Source organism: Aulonocara sp. 'chitande type north' Nkhata Bay, linkage group LG10 (assembly GCF_057382095.1).
Source record: "Aulonocara sp. 'chitande type north' Nkhata Bay isolate Kocher_YH1m ecotype deep benthic linkage group LG10, A_spYH_male_GT1.1, whole genome shotgun sequence".
NCBI classification, from domain to species: Eukaryota; Metazoa; Chordata; class Actinopteri; order Cichliformes; family Cichlidae; genus Aulonocara; species Aulonocara sp. 'chitande type north' Nkhata Bay.
The window spans coordinates 296,397-315,298 of record NC_141353.1 but is presented as its reverse complement, the minus strand read 5'-3'; the positions used below and the strand labels follow the sequence as shown (position 1 = coordinate 315,298).

Below are 18,902 nucleotides of genomic sequence, written 5' to 3'. Positions count from 1 at the left end.
CAGAAAAGTTAAAGGGAAAATATCTCTGTATCTTTTAGGTAAATGTTTAGCATCTGAAAGTCTTAAAATAATTTGTCATAAACTTTCAATTTAAATTTGTGAATTTAAAAGGTGGACTTGACTTTATGATTACCATCATTTGTCAGCACAGGATTTAGTCAGCGCACTTCCTGCCATAAATGTCGAGCTTATGGATACATGTAAAAACATAAACCAAAAAAAACCCCATTATTATTATTATACCGTAATCATCCATAATGACCTGGCAATGCAAATTATTTTATTTTTTAGTAGTAAAGGACTCGCTGTAACAGCATATACTTTAATAATGAATATCCATGAAAAACGTTACACACAGTATATTTTAATGCTTGTACTGCTTCAGTTCCTCAGGCAGGGTGGGGCAGCATCAGGGGTGGTGGGGGAGGTGGGCGGAGTTAGCCGGATGAGAGACAGTTGAGTCTGGGATGGGCCAATAGAAGACTTCCTGGCAACTGAGCTACGAAATAAAAATTGGTAATGGTTAACTGACTTGATACAGGAACTAAAAATCTTCACATTCATTCATAGCCTTGGAAATTAGTTTATTGCTCTGTTGTTGGTTTTTTTTTTGTTTTGTTTTTTAAAGCAGCTCTCCGTAAACCTAGGAAATTTTACAATTCATCATTTATTCATTTAACCTTAATTAGTAATGATTTCATTAATTTCTTCACAAATACAATTTTAACCATCAGAGAAAAATATTCATAACCATCCCACAGACCTATAGCTATTTACAGCTAACACTAGTTACATTTATTTAGACTCTTTTTCTCCAATTGATCTTTCTGAGTTAACTTCAATAATTACTTCCTCCAAACCATCAATGTGTCTTTTAGACCCCATTCCTACAAAACTGCTCAAAGAAGTCCTGCCATTAGTTAATGCTTCAATATTAAATCTGATCAACCTATCTCTAATGATCGGCTATGTACCACAGGCCTTCAAGCTGGCTGTAGTTAAACCTTTACTCAAAAAGCATCTCTAGACCCAGCAGTCTTAGCTAATTATAGGCCAAAATCCAACCTTCCTTTCATATCAAACATCCTTGAAAGAGTAGTTGTCAAACAGCTAACAGATCATCTGCAGAGGTTTATTTGAAGAGTTTCAGTCAGGTTTCAGAGCTCATCACAGCACAGAAACAGCTTTAGTGAAGGTTACAAATGATCTTCTTATGGCCTCTGACAGTGGACTCATCTCTGTGCTTGTCCTGCTAGACCTCAGTGCAGCGTTGGATACTGTCGACCATAATATCCTATTAGAGCGATTAGAACATGCTGTAGGTATTACAGGTACTGCGCTGCAGTGGTTTGTATCATATCTATCTAATAGACTCCAGTTTGTGCATGTAAATGGAGAGTCCTCTTCACACACTGAGGTTAATTATGGAGTTCCACAGGGTTCAGTGCTAGGACCAATTCTGTTTACATTATACATGCTTCCCTTAGGCAGTATCATTAGAAGACATAGCATACATTTACACTGCTATGCTGATGACACCCAGCTCTATCTGTCCATGAAGCCAGATAACACACACCAATGAGTTAAACTGCAGGAATGTCTTAAAGACATAAAGACCTGGATGGCCGCTAACTTTCTGCTTCTAAAGTGAGATAAAACTAAAATGATTGTAGTTCACCTTAAAAATCTTATAAACAGGGTGTCTAACCAGACTGTGAGGAAAGTTGTTCTTGACTAATAAATGTCCCTAAATATGCATATTAAACAAATATTTGCTTTCTTCCATTTGCGCATTATCTCTTAAATTCTATCTCAGTGATTAAAAAGGAAAGAACAACAACAACATACATTATTATCAGGTTGTCGTAAAAACTGTGAAAAGCCTGTAGTTGTATCCAAAATGCTGCAGCACAGAGAGAGCCAACACCAAGTGAGAGCACCTCCCTTTTTCAGAGAGTGGTTGTTGTTTGGGGTGGCTTTACGTCAGGAGTTAGAGGCAGTCATCTACTAGTTAGAATGCTGGTGGTTTGATTCCTGGCTGCCCCAATCTGCATGTCAAATATCCTTGGACAAGATACTAACCCCAAGCTGCTCTACAGTGCATCCATTAGAGCAGTGGTTCCCAAAGTCTAGGAGCACAGCCATTGCAAGGGCGGCGTGGTATGAACAAAAAAAAGAATGCTTGGGCATTGCTTGCATAAGAGACGGGGCAAAGCGGAAGATGAAGCATCGCCAAATACACTTCCAAACCAACTTCTTTCCAAGCCAAAGACTGGAAAATGTGATGAAGGATATCTTGCTTTTGGCTTCACCTGCACAACGTTGGTGCCACGGTAGGTATCCCTGGCAGAATTTGTTTCCCCTGCGTCGGGAGCACACGCTGGGCTGTCCACATCATGGACCAACAGATTCCAACAGTTGTTTTGCACAGAGAGGCATTTTTTGAAAAATATCTATTGCATCAATTGATAGCAGTGTTGAATGTTAGTACACGGTAAAAAAACAAAACAACCACATGCAAAATAATGACACCATAAAGATGGTTTGTTTTTCTGTTATTTAAAAGAGGTAGTAGTTTATTTTACTCCAACCTGTAATTTGTTGCAGTTTACTTTTATTAGTTTCATTGTTTACAAAAGGTGTGAAATAAACTGCAGTGGGATTTTCTTGTAAAACAAAGAGGGGCCTAGCAAAAACCGTTTGGGAACCACTGCAATAGAGGATAAATGCTAGATAGTAAGCACTTGTGAAAAAAGTGCTTGGGTTAAAGAGGCAAGTTGTATGAAGTGCCTTGATTTCTCAGGGAGCAGATTCCTCTGCTTCCATGGCTGTTCCCAGGACCCAGACTCAGTGCTGGAAATTATAATTATCTGCTCTTTACCTTTCTTCCTTGTCCTCCTGCTGCTGTCCATCCACAGAGCTCTCTGTCATGTGATCAGCACTTCTGTTGTCATCAAGTTCTTCCTCCACATTGCTACCCACTGGACATCCCAAAGGCCAGCGCAGCTCCCCACTCTCCTGTTCACTGTGGTCTGTGGGCTCCACAACAATAGAGGGAAGACGCTCCCTCCTATAAACAAAGTCTTCGGGATAATCTGACTCTTCATTCATGTTGGCTTCAGGGAAGATCTGGTCAGGGAACAAATTCATAATGCTCTTAAAAAATGTAAATTGAAAATAAGTAACTGTAAGGACTGAAAGTCATGTGCTCATAAATAATACAATCTTATTTCAGTAGATGATGTTCTCAGCCTCCTTAGTTTTTTCAGGTACTGAAATAAATGCCAACTGGTTACAAATTAACAGAATTATTATTATTATTATTATTATTATAAAAAGGAATGAAATGAAAACCACAGTGAAGATGCTACTCAGACAAGCTCTGCAGCATCAATTACACGGCTGATATTCTGAAAAGTTGAAATTTTGAAACAAAATAAAGAGAGAAACAGACCTAAATGACTTTGAAGAAGGTTTCATTACATGTGATAGCAATATCAGTGAGCGACTGCTCAACGTGTGTTTCATCAGGCACAGTGACATAAATGGCTGTAACTGTTAAATGGTTTACTTTTGTTAAACCCACTGAATTAAAATGAAAGTCTGGGCTTTAATTACATCTCATGTGGTGGTGTTAACTGTAAAAACTGTCATTAGATCCGGCCTAAAATGTTCCTCTTTGGCAAAGTATATAGTTAGGGCTGGATCAGGTGAGTCCTGAGTCCTGCAATAAGCTGCTGTTTCTTCTCCACTCATGTGTTTATACACCACTCTGCATTTAACCATTAATTATTATTAATCTGCTCTTTTCAACAGGGTGTCCTTTGTCCCATCTTCCTCCCCTCACTCCCAGCCTGTTGAGGCAGTTAGCCGCCCCTCCCTGAGCCTGGTTGTGCAGGAGGTTTCTTCTTGTTACGAGGGAGTTTTTCCTTCCCACTGTTGCCAAAGTGCTTGTTTACAGCGGTTCATATGATTGTTGGGATTTTCTCTGCTTGTGCTTGTGTTGAATGTTAATGTGCCTTAACCTCCTAAGACCCGAACTCTTCCACAGCATGCATTTTTTTTTGGAAAATATTTTTATTGAAAAAAGAAAACAACAGCACTTGCAGTTACCAAAATACAATCAACCTTTCTTCATTTTCCTAAGTAAATATACATACATATATATATATATATATATATATATATATATATATATATATATATATATATATATATACATATATATATATATATATATATATATATATATATATATATATATATATATGAAAAAAAAAAAACACACAACGAACAGGAATCCCAAATACAGCAATCAGAGGACAAGGATGAAGAGTTACCCCAAGAACAGTTGACATAATAGCAAAATACCCTGTCCAGAAACCTTCCAGCTCAGGACACAGAAAAAACATGTGGCTAAGGTGACAAGGAGAACCGTGGCATTTATCACATTTATTTTCCACTTCTGGATACAATTCAGAAAGTCTAGACTTAGAGAAATGCACCCTGTGTATGACCTTAAATTGAATAAGTCCAAGACGAGCACAGGAGGTGGAAGATCGTACCCTCGCTATAGCCTGTTCCCAAGACTCCTCATGTATTCGAATTCCCAGTTCTCCTTCCCATGTACACTTAAGCTTAACATTAGAGTGGTTACTAAAAGACAGGATAGCATCATAGAGTTTCAAAATGGTTCCTCTGTGATGAGGAACAAATGATAACGTAGTTTCCCACTGCTGTTCTGGAGGCAAAGAGGGGAAATTTGGAAAACACTTGGCAACAAAATTTCGAATTTGAAAATAGCGAAACAAATGGGTCATAGGGAGATTATAACGAGAAGACAAGTTGGGAAAACTATCGAAAACACCATCCACATATAAATGTTTGAACTGTTTTATACCCTTGTCACATCACACTGAAAATGTCGAGTCCAAAAGTGAAGGGGGAAACAAATGGTTGTCGCTTAGAGGACCCGAGGAAGACGGCATTACAAAATTAAAGTGACGTCTAAACTGAAACCAGATTTTGACTGTGTTAAGAACCACCTGATTATCAGTGTACAGAGAGGGTCTCACGGGTAAAGAGGAATAGAGCAAAGCCGGTAAAGAAGAGCCCTTACATGATGACAGCTCCAATTTACACCACGAGGAACCAGAAGATTTTAGCCAGTAGCAAAGTTTATGGATGTGAGCGGCCCAGTAGTAGACTAAAAAATTAGGTAATGCAAGTCCTCCACTAAATCTGCATCGCTGCAGCAAAGTTTTAGAGACCCTAGGTGGCTTCCCTCCCCAAATGAAAGAACCAATAATCTTGTCCAGTGAAACAAAAAAATGTTTCGGCAAAAATAAGGGAATTGACTGAAATAAAAATAAAAATTTTGGTAAGATGTTCATTTTAACAACATTAATCTTACCGATTAAAGAAAGGGGGAGATTACCCCATCTTTGAATATCAGATGCGATCCTTGATATAAGAGGAGACAAATTTTCTGATTTAAGGCCAGCTAGAGAGCGAATCACGTTAATCCCTAAGTACTTAAACCCAGATGGACTGAGACGAAAGGGTAGATCGGACTGTTGAAGTTGTCGTGCTGCCGTATTAACAGGAAAACACTCACTTTTCCCCAAATTTAATTTATAACCTGAAAACGAACTGAAGTTCTCCAGAATACTTAAAACAGCAGGGATGGAGCATGCAGGGTCAGTCATATATAATAACAAGTCATCCGCATACAATGATACTTTATGTGTAATTCCATTACGGATGATTCCCCTGAATACAGAAGAAGATCTCAATGTAATAGACAGAGGCTCGATGGCAATGGCAAAGAGTAAGGCAGACAAAGGGCAACCTTGACGACAACCACGACCCAGCGCAAAATAATCAGAGTAAACATCATTAGTATGAACACTGGCTTTAGGGGATGAATAAAGAAGCCGAATCCAGGAAATAAATTTATCGCCAAAACCAAATTTCTCTAAAACTGCAAACAAGTACTCCCACTCCACCCTATCGAAAGCCTTTTCAGCATCTAAAGAAATCACAAGTTCAGGAAGTTCAGATAGACGCTTTGAGTAAATAACATTAAAGAGTGTACGGGTATTAAAAAACAATTGCCGTCCCTTTATAAAGCCATTCTGCTCTTCAGATATAATTCGAGGAAGCACATCCTCAAGGCGAGATGCAATTACTTTAGCCAATACCTTTGCATCGGCATTAAGCAGAGATAATGGCCTGTAGGAACCACAGGAGGTTGGGTCCTTGTCATTTTTGAGAAGGAGCGCTATGGTTGCTTGTGTGAAAGTAGGCGGTAATGAACCCGTTTCCAAGGATTCGTTAAACACAGACAAAAGCAATGGTGCCAATTTACCAATAAATGTTTTATAAAATTCAATTGGAAACCCATCCGGGCCCGGGGCTTTATTAGACTGCATAACTGTAATAGCTTTTAATACTTCTTCAACAGATAATGGGGAGTCCAATTGCCCCGCATCATTAGCACCAATAACAGGGTTTGAAAGATTATGAAGAAATGCATTCATTTTAGCTTTATCCGTGGGAAATTCGGACCTGTACAACAAAGAGTAAAATGTTTTAAAGGTAGAATTAATTTCCAAGGGATCTGTAGTAATATTGTCATAAGAGTGTTTAATACTGGGTATCACACGCGAGGAGGCCTGACGTCGTAACTGATGTGCCAACAAGCGACTAGCCTTGTCACCATATTCGTAATATGAGCCACGACTGCGTAGTAATAAGTGCTCAGCCTCTTTGGTTGACATAAGATCAAATTCTGCTTGCAAATCAAGGCGCTGCTTCAGTAATTCTGGAGAAGGGTTCAGTGTATAACATTGATCAAGGTTACTAATTGCAGCTATAAGTTCTTTAAGCCTGGCATTAATCTTTTTATTAGCACGGACAGAGTAAGAAATAATTTGACCTCTCAGGTAGCATTTAAGAGTCTCCCATAGCAGAGAATATGAAACAGAATCATCCTGATTGAAGGACAAGAACTCCTCAATAGAGCCTGAAATAAATTCACAAAATTCTTTATCCGCCAGAAGGAGAGAGTTAAATCTCCAAAGTGGAGGACTACGTTTTTGGTTAGAAAGCTGAACATCCAATAGCAGAGGAGAATGATCAGATATTACAATACCAGAATAGTCGGAAGAATTAACACATGAATTAAGAGTTCTGTCAATGAAAAAATAATCAATCCTGGAATAAGACTGGTGGACCTGAGAGAAAAACGAAAATTTTTTGATTGAAGGGTTGCGAAATCTCCATGGATCAACAAGATCATTCTGTTTCATAAAATCTGAGAATGTTTTAGACATAGATGATGGAGTCAAATTACGAGGACTAGATCGATCCAAAATTGGATCAAAAACACAATTCAGATCACCACCAAGGATCAGCAAATGTGTATTCAGAAAGGGGATGTTACTCAGCAATCTATTAGCGAATTCAGCATCATCAAAATTCGGGGCATATACATTTACCAACAAAACCTTTTTCTGCATTAGGGTACCAGCAACAATGATGTATCTACCATTCCCATCAGCAATAACATCGGTCGAAGAGAATTGAACTTTCTTATTAATGAGAATGGCCACTCCTCTAGCTTTCGAATTAAAATTTGAGTGAAAGACCTGACCTACCCAAGGGCAATATAACCTATAATGATCCTTAATGCGAAGATGAGTCTCCTGTAAAAATGCTATGTCAGAATTTAGACGTTTCAAGTGAGTAAAAACCTTAGATCTCTTAACAGGGTTACCCATAGACAGCATGCATTTTTAATTTCTCTTTGATATTTGGGCTTATTGGGGCCCGATGAATGTAAAAACAAAGAATTACCAGATTTTATTTTTACTCATCTTTGCTTTTAAGAAAATTGAGAGCCACATATGAGGATATTCGTTTAAAATTTTGATAGAACAGTAGCAGTATATTGTCCTCATAAGTGGATATCAGGCCCATGTAGAGCAAAATTGAGTATTTTGGTCTAAATAACCTAAAATGTGATGTCCACATATGTAGACGCCAAGTCCTAGGAGGTTAAGGTAACTGTTTTTGTGAACTGGCACTATAAAAATAAAACTGAACTGAATAAAAAACCTACCTGATAGGCTTTGCTTCCTCTCCTCTGAACTGGACACTCCTCCATCTGAGATTCAACTTGAGTGAGAATGGTGTTCATACTACACACACACACACACACACACACACACACACACACACACACACACACACACACACACACACACAAGATGTAAGCCAGGGGTGTGATTGCCATTGTTTTACTTCTTTTAGCAACACACTCTGTATTTGGCTTCTAGTAATCTCCTCAGTTCCCGTTCACTTGATAAAGATTTGGTGTTGGTCATCTGAATGCCATCCTCACATTTTGCGCAGGACACAGCCTCCGCAGTGGTGAAACACTCTTCGTGGATAGGGCTTGATCGGGTTACCCTGAACCCTCAGTTAGAGAAAACCTAGGCTGCCGGAGTGTTCCTTCTTTGCTCACATCTGTTTACTCTTTGTGTTTATACATCACTCTGCATTTAATCATTAGTTATTAATAATCTCTGGTTCTCTTCCATAATGTGTCTGTTTTCCTGTCTTCCTCCCCTCACCCCCAACTGCTTGAGGCAGATGACTGCCTCTTCCTGAGCCTGGACTTCTTGCTGTTAAATGGCTTTTCCTTCGCACTGTTGCCAAGTCCTTGCCCAAAGGCGGACCAAGCAGGGAGTCATTGGGGTTTTCTTCATAGTATTGTAGGGTCTTTACCTTACAGTATAAAGCACCTTGAGGCAACTTTTTCTGTGATTTAGCACTCTATAAATAAAACTGAATGGAAATGAATTACTTTCCAGAGTGTGCCTCTCTGAGATATGGTTTTTATTCCTACATGCGTAGCCTCATTGGATGTGAGACATTCCATCATTTCTTTAATCCTGTCACAAATATTTTTGAAACACTTTGGCGACATAGGGTTCAAAATTTCTAAATTGGATTTGAAAGAATATCTAACTCAAGGTATAAAAATCAAAGATAAGATATACATGACACATTTATGAAACTGTAGTGTTTATACAAGGTGCTGATGGGCATTAGTAGACTGGACTGAAATGCGTAAGGATGAAATCTGCATGTTAACTATCAGAGACCTCACACTCTCAAAGTCTAGAGATTTCCAACAGGGTTCTAGGAATGTCCAGCTTAGTTCAAGTTTACAGGAAGCAGTGGACTGAGGAATGATTTACAGGGTTTTTGCAGTAGAGAAAAATGTCAAGTGTTATATGGTATACTGTAGGTATACGGAGGGAGACAGCTTCTCCTGCTGAGTTAATCTGCAGCTAATTACTAAGTACAAGCTTGATTAATGCCTCAACCCCATGGAGGGGGGAAGGGTACAAGAACATTTGTTTTCACTACTACTAGTTTTCAAATATATGTGCTGTAATTAATATATTTGTAACAGAAAGACCAGACCTACTCATAAAGACTTTTATGGCATATTACATATAAATAAACATACAATAGGTTTCTGTATATGCATTGCCATTCATTTAGGTCTTTTGAAATACTGGTCAGCAATATTTAGTATAGTCACTGTGTAGTTCAACACAGCTCTATTCCACACATTTATTAAATAATTAATTACTTCATTTGTTGCCAGTTCAGACTGCAGTCACCACAAGGCATTTTCTATTATCATTAAGGTAAAGACCATAACACACAATTCATATCCTCAAACCTTTAGAAAGTGGGTAGGTGGAAGGTAAGAGTATTTAAATCTTGTAACTTACCTATGTGAGGCAGGAATGCAGCTCATGTTTGGCCCAAAGACTTTGCGCACAAAACTAAAAAGGTATTCCAAGGAAAATGGAAAAACCTACACTAGTTCAGTTAAAAGTTAGTTACTGGGTGCTATCAGTCACTTTCCTGTCCTTCCTGCTAATCACAGGTTCAGTTTCCTCCTCTGGTTCTCTTCCCTTCATTGTCCAACAGTGTCATGTTTAGTGACGCACGCAGCACTTGGCATACACACTGGTGTGCAAACCTCCTTTCCAATCTGACCATCTCAGTGTCACCTTTAATTACAAACAAAACCTTGATGTAACATGTGCAGCAACACGTGACTTGGCACGTGCTGATTAACAGGTGAGCTGTCCTGGCAGCACACATTCATCCAGTTAGGGAGATTATTTTACATCATAATTAATGCTACAAGCTTACCTCCATATAGCTTCAAATATGTATTAGTCAGCAGAGTTGTTGATGTCATAGTAATAAAATTCCCAGCTAAGGCTGTGGGAACTACTATTATGAGAACAGAATTTAGTTTAAAATCATAAGAACATGTTTCATGTAATTAAACACATGAAACATGTTGGAATTCATTTGAGATAATGTTTTACTAACACCTTAGTAAATATTAATAAATTATGTGAAGCTCAATCATATCACAGGTGTTTTCAGCACCAGTCCACCGAGGGGGTAGTGCTATTCTGTAACAGTGCTATTGTCTATTTAGTGACTTGCCACTGATTATTCTAATTGAATACTTGAATACTTGTATCTGTATGCTTTTAGCAGTCACCAAGGCCCAAACTATTGAAGGCTATGGCACAGTTATATATAGAGTTTTTCTGCACCCAAGTACATTCTAAAATTTACACACATTCGTTGGGGTTGCACATCTCGCCCACAGATACTTTGGCATTACAGTGCCATATGGTGAATTCAATGGTTTGGATAGCCCAGTGCTTTTATCAGCAGTGTTGGTCAAGTTACTTGAAAAAAGTAATCAGTAACTAATTACTGATTACCTCCCCAAAAAAGTAATCCCGTTACTTTACTGATTACTTATTTTCAAAAGTAATTAATTACTTAGTTACTTAGTTACTTTTTAAAAACACGATTTACAACCTGAAGAGGTGATAAAGCGATAGATCTTTCAGCCCAATTCTACTTTTTCTACATAATCCATCATACAAAATGTAATCAAATGGAAAAGTCCCTTTTTAAAACTTGTTTCTCTGACTGGAAGAAATTTGTTTAACATTTAAACCTATTTTCTGCACATTCCAGCACATAAAATAATTTTTTTTTGTGTTTACACTCAGTCTTTCAAATAGATGCAAGTAAAACACAGCAGAAAATAAATAAAGTCAAAGACTAGGGGTCCTTTTACTCTATTTTCACCTGTAAAGCAGGAGTAGGGTAGGCGGAGGTTTACCCTGGTGCAGGTGTGCCGCGGTCAGTGGAAGAATCCACGAGTTTCTCTGTGAGTTTCCCATTACGTCGTAGCTACTCGGTGCTTGTTGGAAGTTTAGGGGTTTTTTTTCGCTGTAAAAAGAAGTTTTCTTCCCACGCACAACGGACACTAATGTTTTTGTCACTTTTTATGGAATCAAACTCAAAGTAAGGTCAGTACTTCCACGCTTTAAACGCTGCACGCTCATACTCTCTCCGCACTCGATATATGATCCATTGTTGATCTGCACACAGCTGTTGTCACAAACGTCGCACTCGCTTACGTCACTGTCACGATACATTCTCGCAAAAAAAAATCACGGTTTTAGTAACACAGTAACACAGCGTTCCTACGGGAAAGTAACAGTAATCTAGTTACCGTTTTTGCAATGTAATCCCTTACTTTACTCGTTACTTGAAAAAAGTAATCAGATTACAGTTACTGCCCATCTCTGCTTATCAGTAGTGAAAATAACCAAACCAAGAAAAACTTAATGAACGTGAACAGTTTAAAAGAGTTTGTAAATGTTTGGGATGAAATGAACAAAATGTAATTTCGAATGAATGCAAACCAAAGAAAATGAAAGGAAGACAAAGCACATGACAGAGAAAATGACAAACATTCTTATGTTAAGTCTATGCAGGTTCTCAGTCATCCAGGTCATGGTAGTCTGCAACTGGACTTTAAGTTTTTTTTAAGATATTTCATCTCAGATTGCCCCAAATAGCTGAAAATGTTAGGATGCCTGGGTCGTTGACCCAGGGTTTTGAGTTTATATATTATTTATCATTTCTATGCTTTGGTTTCTTTGTTAGAGTTATATCTTATGGTTTGTCTATGTGTAATCCTTAGTTGCTGTCTCCCCTGTCTGCGACATCCCCGTGTCCAGTCAGTGTCTGTGTCTGTCCTGGTCCCACATCTCTGTTTCCTCTGTTGCAGTGCCTGCGTGTGAGTCTGTGTCTTTAGTTCAGTTTGTGTTATGTTTCCTGTTTTATTTTGAAAGTCAATGTCTGATGTTAATGTATCTGGTTTCGTTTCCCCTTGTCTCGTTAGGCCTGATTTGCACCAGCTGTGTTTCCCTCCTGTTACCCATTCCCTGATTGCTCCCTCTGTGTATTTAAGCCCTGTGTTTCTCTGTGTCCGTGTTGTGATCTACCCTCATTTATGCTGTGTGTTCCGTCTGCCTGCTCATGTAAGTTTATTTTGGATTTTTTTGTTACGTTTTGCCATCCAGCAATAAAAGCTGAGTTTTGAAATACACTTTTGCCTGCCGTGAGCCTGCACTTTGGGTCCTATTCCTGCCTGCACACAGCGACACCTGATAGAAAAAACAGGCTGACACACTGACCGTGGAGCAAATTTTAGAAATACAAAGATATACCAGCAACCCTAGTTGTTTGTTTTCTGGGGCCAGAGTAGGCGACACTGAAGGAAACCTGAAACTGATGGCTAAGGACAAATGTCGATTCTGTCAAATAACAATTCACATTAGTAGTACTCAGTTACATCAACTGGAGGTTGCTTAAAATCAATATTGAATTTATGAATGTAACATTGTTTTTCCAATGTTAGCATTTTCTTTTCTTTTCTTTCTTCTGCCTGTCCCGTTTGGCTCTTTTGCCATCAGAATTATTGTCTAAAGGCGAAGAAAGATGCCCAACGGATTTACTTTACCAAATTGACCATCCCAGCCTTGCCGTAATGGTCTATTTGATTCACCTTTTATTGTTTATTTTATTTATTTATTTTCACTTGCTAGATACGGGACAGACTTGAATGAGGAAAAGAAAAGGGAGAAAGGAAGAGGGGGGGGGGGGGAACAGCGGAGAAGAGGGACGGGGATAAAGGGCAAAAAAAAAAACAACAACTAAATAAGCAGACAAAAAATAAATATATCAATCACCTGGATCACCTGTTGAGAAAGGAAAAAATAAAACAAGCAGAAGAGAACGAGAGCAATACAATAAACAACATCACGATGATATATGGGAATATAACAGTAAATACTAAATATTAAACATTATTGTGCAGCACGTAATATTGACAGCGCACAGTGTGCTTTGAGGTAGGAGCCAAAAAGGGTGTAGTTTGTGTGTGTGAGCACCCGTGTGTACACCTGTGAGCATGGACGCGCTTGTTTTTAAAAGGTTCCTTCATGTAATGATCTGCTAGAGGGTGTGGGGGGGCCACAGCCCCGTCCTCCTGAAGCAGGTATGGAGGAGATCAAGACTCCAGACTCCAGACCCTCAGAACACAAGAGACCAAGGAAGACCAGCAGAGGGGCAGCTGCGCCACTATCCCTGAAAGAGCTGAGGAGAGTCCCAGATGAGGGGTCACTCAGAAGCCAAGGGGGGTAGCAGTGACGTGCCCGTGAGCTCTGCCGGCAGCCAGCTGTGCCAGAGTGACCGAGCCCCAGGCCGAGAGGCCGAGGGCACCCCACCCCCGAAGTGGCCCGAGCGAGCCCCAGGCTCCAGGCCCCGACAAGCAGCCACCAAGGAGTGACCCGGTGTGTACCTGGGCGCCCATCCCCGGACACAAAGAACCACAACGCACTGATGTCTGAGGGCGTCTGCCACCGGCAGGGGAAGTGGTAGGGGGAGATAGGCCTCCATACCTTAGAGGGCCTGAGATGTCCCCAGAGAGGTGGCGTCTGATACCCGACCTGACATATAGACACAGACATACAGGCACACACAGATACAAACATCCATTCCCACCCTCATGCTCTCATATACAATTACTCAACCAACGTGGAGACAGACATAGAGAGACACTGTACACACAATCACACTCCCCAAGCGTACTCTACGAACCGGGTCTAGGTACCCTTGCCCCTGGAGGGGGAAACTGCACCCAGAACCAGGTAGTGTTACCCTTTTCCCTGCGGTGGGGAGAAGCAGACCGCCCCAACTCCGCAGCAGCAGGGAGGCCCCACACTCCAGACCCCAGTCGGACGGCCAACTCCCCCTCCTGACCCCCCGCTCCAGCAGGTCGTAGAGAACGGGGGTGTGAGAAGACTCCAAATCTCCCTCCGCCCTCTCATATGTAATGTTGATGCATGTGTTCCAGGAGGGCATGGAGCCACCTGCCAGAGAGCAGCAGGTAAGCGCATAGCCCCTCCTGATAGCCCTCAGTGTCTACGTGTATTTAAAATTGAGAGGTGGGCAACGACGCCAGGGGTGAGGTGTACACCCTGATGGTCTTTTGGAGTCTGTGTAGCGTGGCCACCCCCAAGATCCTATATGTATGTGTAATGAGAGTGTGAGTAATGTGAATGTCTAAGTTGTGGGATAAAATTGAGGCAGAGGCAGCCAGAAGGGGACAGAGGGGGGTAGCCTCCCCTGCACCCTGGTGACATACCTGCACCCCAAGGCCCTGCATGTGTGGGTGATTGTGGTGGAGCGGGAAGAGGGAGGCAGCTGGAGACGGGGAGGGAAGGAAGGGAGGGGCAAGTGACCCCTCCCGGGGCCAGCTCCCCCGCTGAACCCAGTAGGCACCCCCATACTCCGCAACCCGCCAGGGAAAGGGGGCCCAGGCCCATCCGGACCGGGGCCCAGAACAGCAGCGCCGCCCGGCCCCACAGAGCCCGGGACAGCCCACCTGACCCCACCACAGAGAAAACTGCACCCACCCTGTCATCCACTCATCTTCCAGACTACACAAGACAATAGACACCCAGGCTGAGATCTTCCTCCACCTCTCCTGTATCTCCCCCCTCCTGCAGAGTCAGTTCCTGAAGAGAGGAGACCTCCTGCAAGATGTAACAACCTCCCCCACCAGTTGAAGAGCCCCCAAGGTGGCTCGATGCACTGGCGGAACGCTGCGCCAGGCCCGGGCCCCCATACACCCACCCGCCCACAACCCCGGCAACATAACAACCAGGACCCGAGGCCCGGCTAGGGCCCCAGCCCAGAGACGGTGTGCCTCCAGAACCTTACACCGGTCCGGGACCCACCCAGGGGCAGCCAGGCTACCAGGTCAGTAACCCACGTCCGTCAGCACGGACCCTCCCCTAGCCCCGCTGCATGCAGCCACGCGGAAACCGTCACCTAAGAGCCAACAGAGTCCTTAATAGGCCATGACTGCCACCCCGGGTTGAGCCCCCCCAAGGAAGATGCTCCTGGGGAACCCCCCTGATGCCCTAAGCCTGTCCCTACCCCCACACCAATTACAACAGCGAAGGTGGGACCAAACTATGACCCCCCATCCCCACTAGGTGATGGACCTAATCAAAGGAGCCCAGAGCAATTGATCTGATGTGGTGGCAGAGGCTGTATCAAGACTAATGTAATCTAATAGATAATTTCTATATTGGTTAGAATTAAGATTTTTTTTTTTTTCCCAGTTCATGAGGACTGTTTTCTTGGCTATGCATAGGGCAGTGAAGATCATATGGGCCATATTCTTATCTGTAGTGACATTATCTAAGCTGCCCAACAAACACACTAAGGGGGAAGTTGGAATGTTACATTTCAGACACTTTGACAAGTCCTCACATGTCTCGCGCCAAAACTTCTGAACTGGTGGACAGAACCAAAGAGCCTGGATGTAATTGTCCGGTGTATTGGTTTGACAGTGTGAGCAGTTGTTGGTAGATGTATAACCCATCTTGAACATCCGATGACCTGTATAGTGCACTCTATGTAGTATTTTGTATTGAATTAATTGAAGACTGGGATTTCTAATTAGATGAAAGGTTTTTAAGCAAATCTGAGTCCAGAAGTTTTGGTCTAAGTTAACTGATAAATCCGCTTCCCATTTTGCAATAGGAAGTGATATTGATTCATCTGTTTTAGAAAGCATTCTGTATTTTTTGGAAAGTAATTTTGGGGTTTTAAGAGTAAGAAATTGAACCACACTTGGTGGTGTTTGTAGTTCAACTTGACCCGGTTTAAATTAGATTTTCACCCAGGTGTCATCCACATACCTGAACCAATGACTTGGTGGTGTTCCAGGGTAGGATAACAAAGCCCTCTTTTCCACTTCTTCCATGTACAAATTGGCCACAATGGGTGAAACTGGGGAACCCATGGCACACCCATGTTTCTGCCTGTGGAGCTGACCCTTGTATGTGAAGTAGCTGGAATTAAGACACAGTTCCAAAAGCAAACACATGCTTCCGTGATTGGGATGCAAGTGAAGAGAAATGTAACGTCGTACGAGACCATGGTTTCACCTGCCTCCATAATGACATCTCTCAACTTCTCAAAAAAATCCAAGGTGTTCTGGATGTGGTGTTCAGAGCTGCCTCCCAGCGGATTGAAAGTCGAAGCCAGAAACTTAGAGATGTTATAGGTGACCGAGTTGATCATACAGACAATCGGTCTTCAAGGTGCATTCTGTTCATGTATCTTTGATAAACCATACAGACTTTGTGTAGTTTCCCCTGGGTATAGCCTGAGGTATGAGGTCCGGTCAATAGCCTTGTCTTGTTCTAAATGCTTCAGACAGTCTATCACCCTCTTCCTGTAGCCACTTCCTGGGTCTCGTTTAAGGGGCTCATAAGTATTTTCGTCACGGAGCAGTGACAAAATTTTCTCATGATAGTCTTTCTGGTTTAGCAATACTGTGCACCATCCCCACCTACCCACATCAATGGTAAAATTTGTTTGCCTCACCCGTTCATTAAGCAGCTGGTGCTGTGCCTTCTGGAGGATTTTTGTTGCCCGGAAGCCTTTAACTGAAAGAGCTCATTTATAGAATTTTAGGAGTAATCCTGTTTTGTCGGCATCTGAAGCTATCTTACAATGCTGGGATTACAGCCATTCCCCAACTCTCTGTGAATGGTACTCATGGCCATTGATCAGTGATTGTTGATCAATGGTCATGAGAATTTGCATAATTTTGATGAAGGAACTGACCTCCTAGCCCATTGTTCCTTCAGTGGGCTGGTTTCAGTCATTATGCAAATGTACTGTTTATAAGATTGGGGAAACCTGCAGAGACTGAAGAAGTCACTTGGATGGGTGATGAAACGTTTCTTCTAAAAAAAACACTATGTCCAGATGAACAGAATCAACCTTTGGAGATTTTCTTACCTGGATGATTGAGCATGCATCAAAATGTTGGGCTCGTTTTCTCAGGTCCCTTCCCCACTCAGACCAGGAGTGACATGTTTAGCCTGATTTCTCCTTAAAGTGCTGCCTGTTTGAGTTGCATCCAAAAAACGAGGTGAGCTTTTTGGACCAATGGGAAACCTCTTGTTAGGAGAGGCAGCATCCATCCCACTTTGGACGGAGCTGCTTTTATTTCTAGGAATCTGGCCAAATTTAATAAACCCTATAAAACATGACCGTCCCGAGTTGGGAGCGAGAAGCTGTCTCTCTCTGGAGCATCTCATCTGCAAACCCCCAGTTCCCAGACCACAAAAAAACCAACCAAAAATCAGCAGAAAGAAAAAAATAAAAAGAATGAATAATATAATCCTCAGCTGAACCAAAGAATAAAATGGTGAAATGTGGACAATAATCTCTAATGTTAAGCCCCTTTTAGTAAACGATTTAATAAATGATCAGGATATTGATTTATGCTGCCTTACAGAAACCTGGCTACAGCAGGGTTAATATGTTATGAGTTAAGGAAAGGAAAGAATCAGCACTCCCCTCTTCCACTCCAGCTCAGGAATCAACCACAGTTTGATTGATTTTAAAATTCATATAGACCCTGAAAATGACAGCCTGAAAAGGGGCATTCATCCTGATATTAGACTCGGTCGGCATGTCTCTTCACATGAAATTTTGCATTTTACGTGTGTAAAAGCCATTACGTTGCCTAAAAATAAGATCAAGATCAATAAGACCTATAATACAATTTTGAATTTAAAGAATACTTCCAATAGTTTAATTTGATGATGTAATTTCGGCTGTAGCTTAGGAGGATTCGGCTGGTGAAGCTGAGGTTTTCCCTAAGGCATTTTTCTGGTGTTTTCCGACCAGCGCCTGGATTGTTCCCAAGATTGTTTGTGTGTCTGTGTTTCCTGGATGCTGTTGATGCCTGCTTGGTGCCCATGGTTGGCTTTGATGATGCTCTTCGGCCTCGTTGCCCATGGTCTCCCAGGCTAAACCTCCACTGTGAACCTTGCCGAAAACTGAGACCGTTGCGTCGGGTTTCTGGACTTGTTGACGCCTGTGCTCCAGCCTGTGCCTGGTGAACACCAGATCACTTTTAACCAAAACTTTTATTTTGTTTAAAATAAACTTCTCCATACTCCAATAGCAGTGTTGGGAAGGTTACCTTTACATGCCCCAAAATGTATTTTGTAACGTATTCCGTTACGTAACTCATTGAGAGTAAGGTATTCTGAATACTTTGGATTACTTAATATACTGTATTATCATGCTTTTTACAACTACATGTACTTTTGCTGTGTGATTTATTACTATTACTGAAGGCTACTTGCCATACCGATACCAACTAGATTTTTAAATCTTAATATAAAATGAGTAACAGTAGGGTGGACATTAGGTACGGCTGCACTTTTTGCAGCGATCTTGTATAGAAAACTATTTGTATATAAAACAGGTCTGCAGCTCCGAACCGTAGTAAAGGGCTAATACGTCGGGTTCCGTGTTGGCCTCGTAGCCGAAAACTAGCTTTACTTTGTTGTCTGGGTCAACTTTGCTAGCAAGAGACAGAG

At 41.4% G+C, this 18,902-nt stretch overlaps 1 protein-coding gene across 1 annotated transcript; it reads right to left on the bottom strand.

Annotated features, from left to right (window-relative positions):
* Nucleotides 1-308: 308 nt before the first annotated feature.
* LOC147319940 (uncharacterized) lies at nt 309-10,080 on the bottom strand. Its single transcript, XM_086307647.1, has 4 exons — nt 9,816-10,080; nt 8,126-8,204; nt 2,882-3,129; nt 309-499 (listed from the first exon to the last, which is right to left on the bottom strand). The coding sequence occupies exons 1-4, from the start codon at nt 9,839-9,841 to the stop codon at nt 382-384; spliced, it is 471 nt and encodes a 156-aa protein (XP_086163773.1). The 5' UTR covers nt 9,842-10,080; the 3' UTR covers nt 309-381.
* Between the last annotated feature and the right edge of the window lie 8,822 nt (nt 10,081-18,902).

What these genes read in the sequence shown, in the direction of transcription:
- LOC147319940 (XM_086307647.1), bottom strand. Translation starts at nt 9,841, where the DNA reads ATGAGCTGCATTCCTGCCTCACATAG. An exon ending in TGCATTCCTGCCTCACATAG is followed by an intron (nt 8,205 to 9,815) that starts GTAAGTTACAAG and finishes GTGTGTGTGTAG; the next exon opens with TATGAACACCATTCTCACTC. An exon ending in CAGGAGGACAAGGAAGAAAG is followed by an intron (nt 500 to 2,881) that starts GTAAAGAGCAGA and finishes TTTATTTCGTAG; the next exon opens with CTCAGTTGCCAGGAAGTCTT.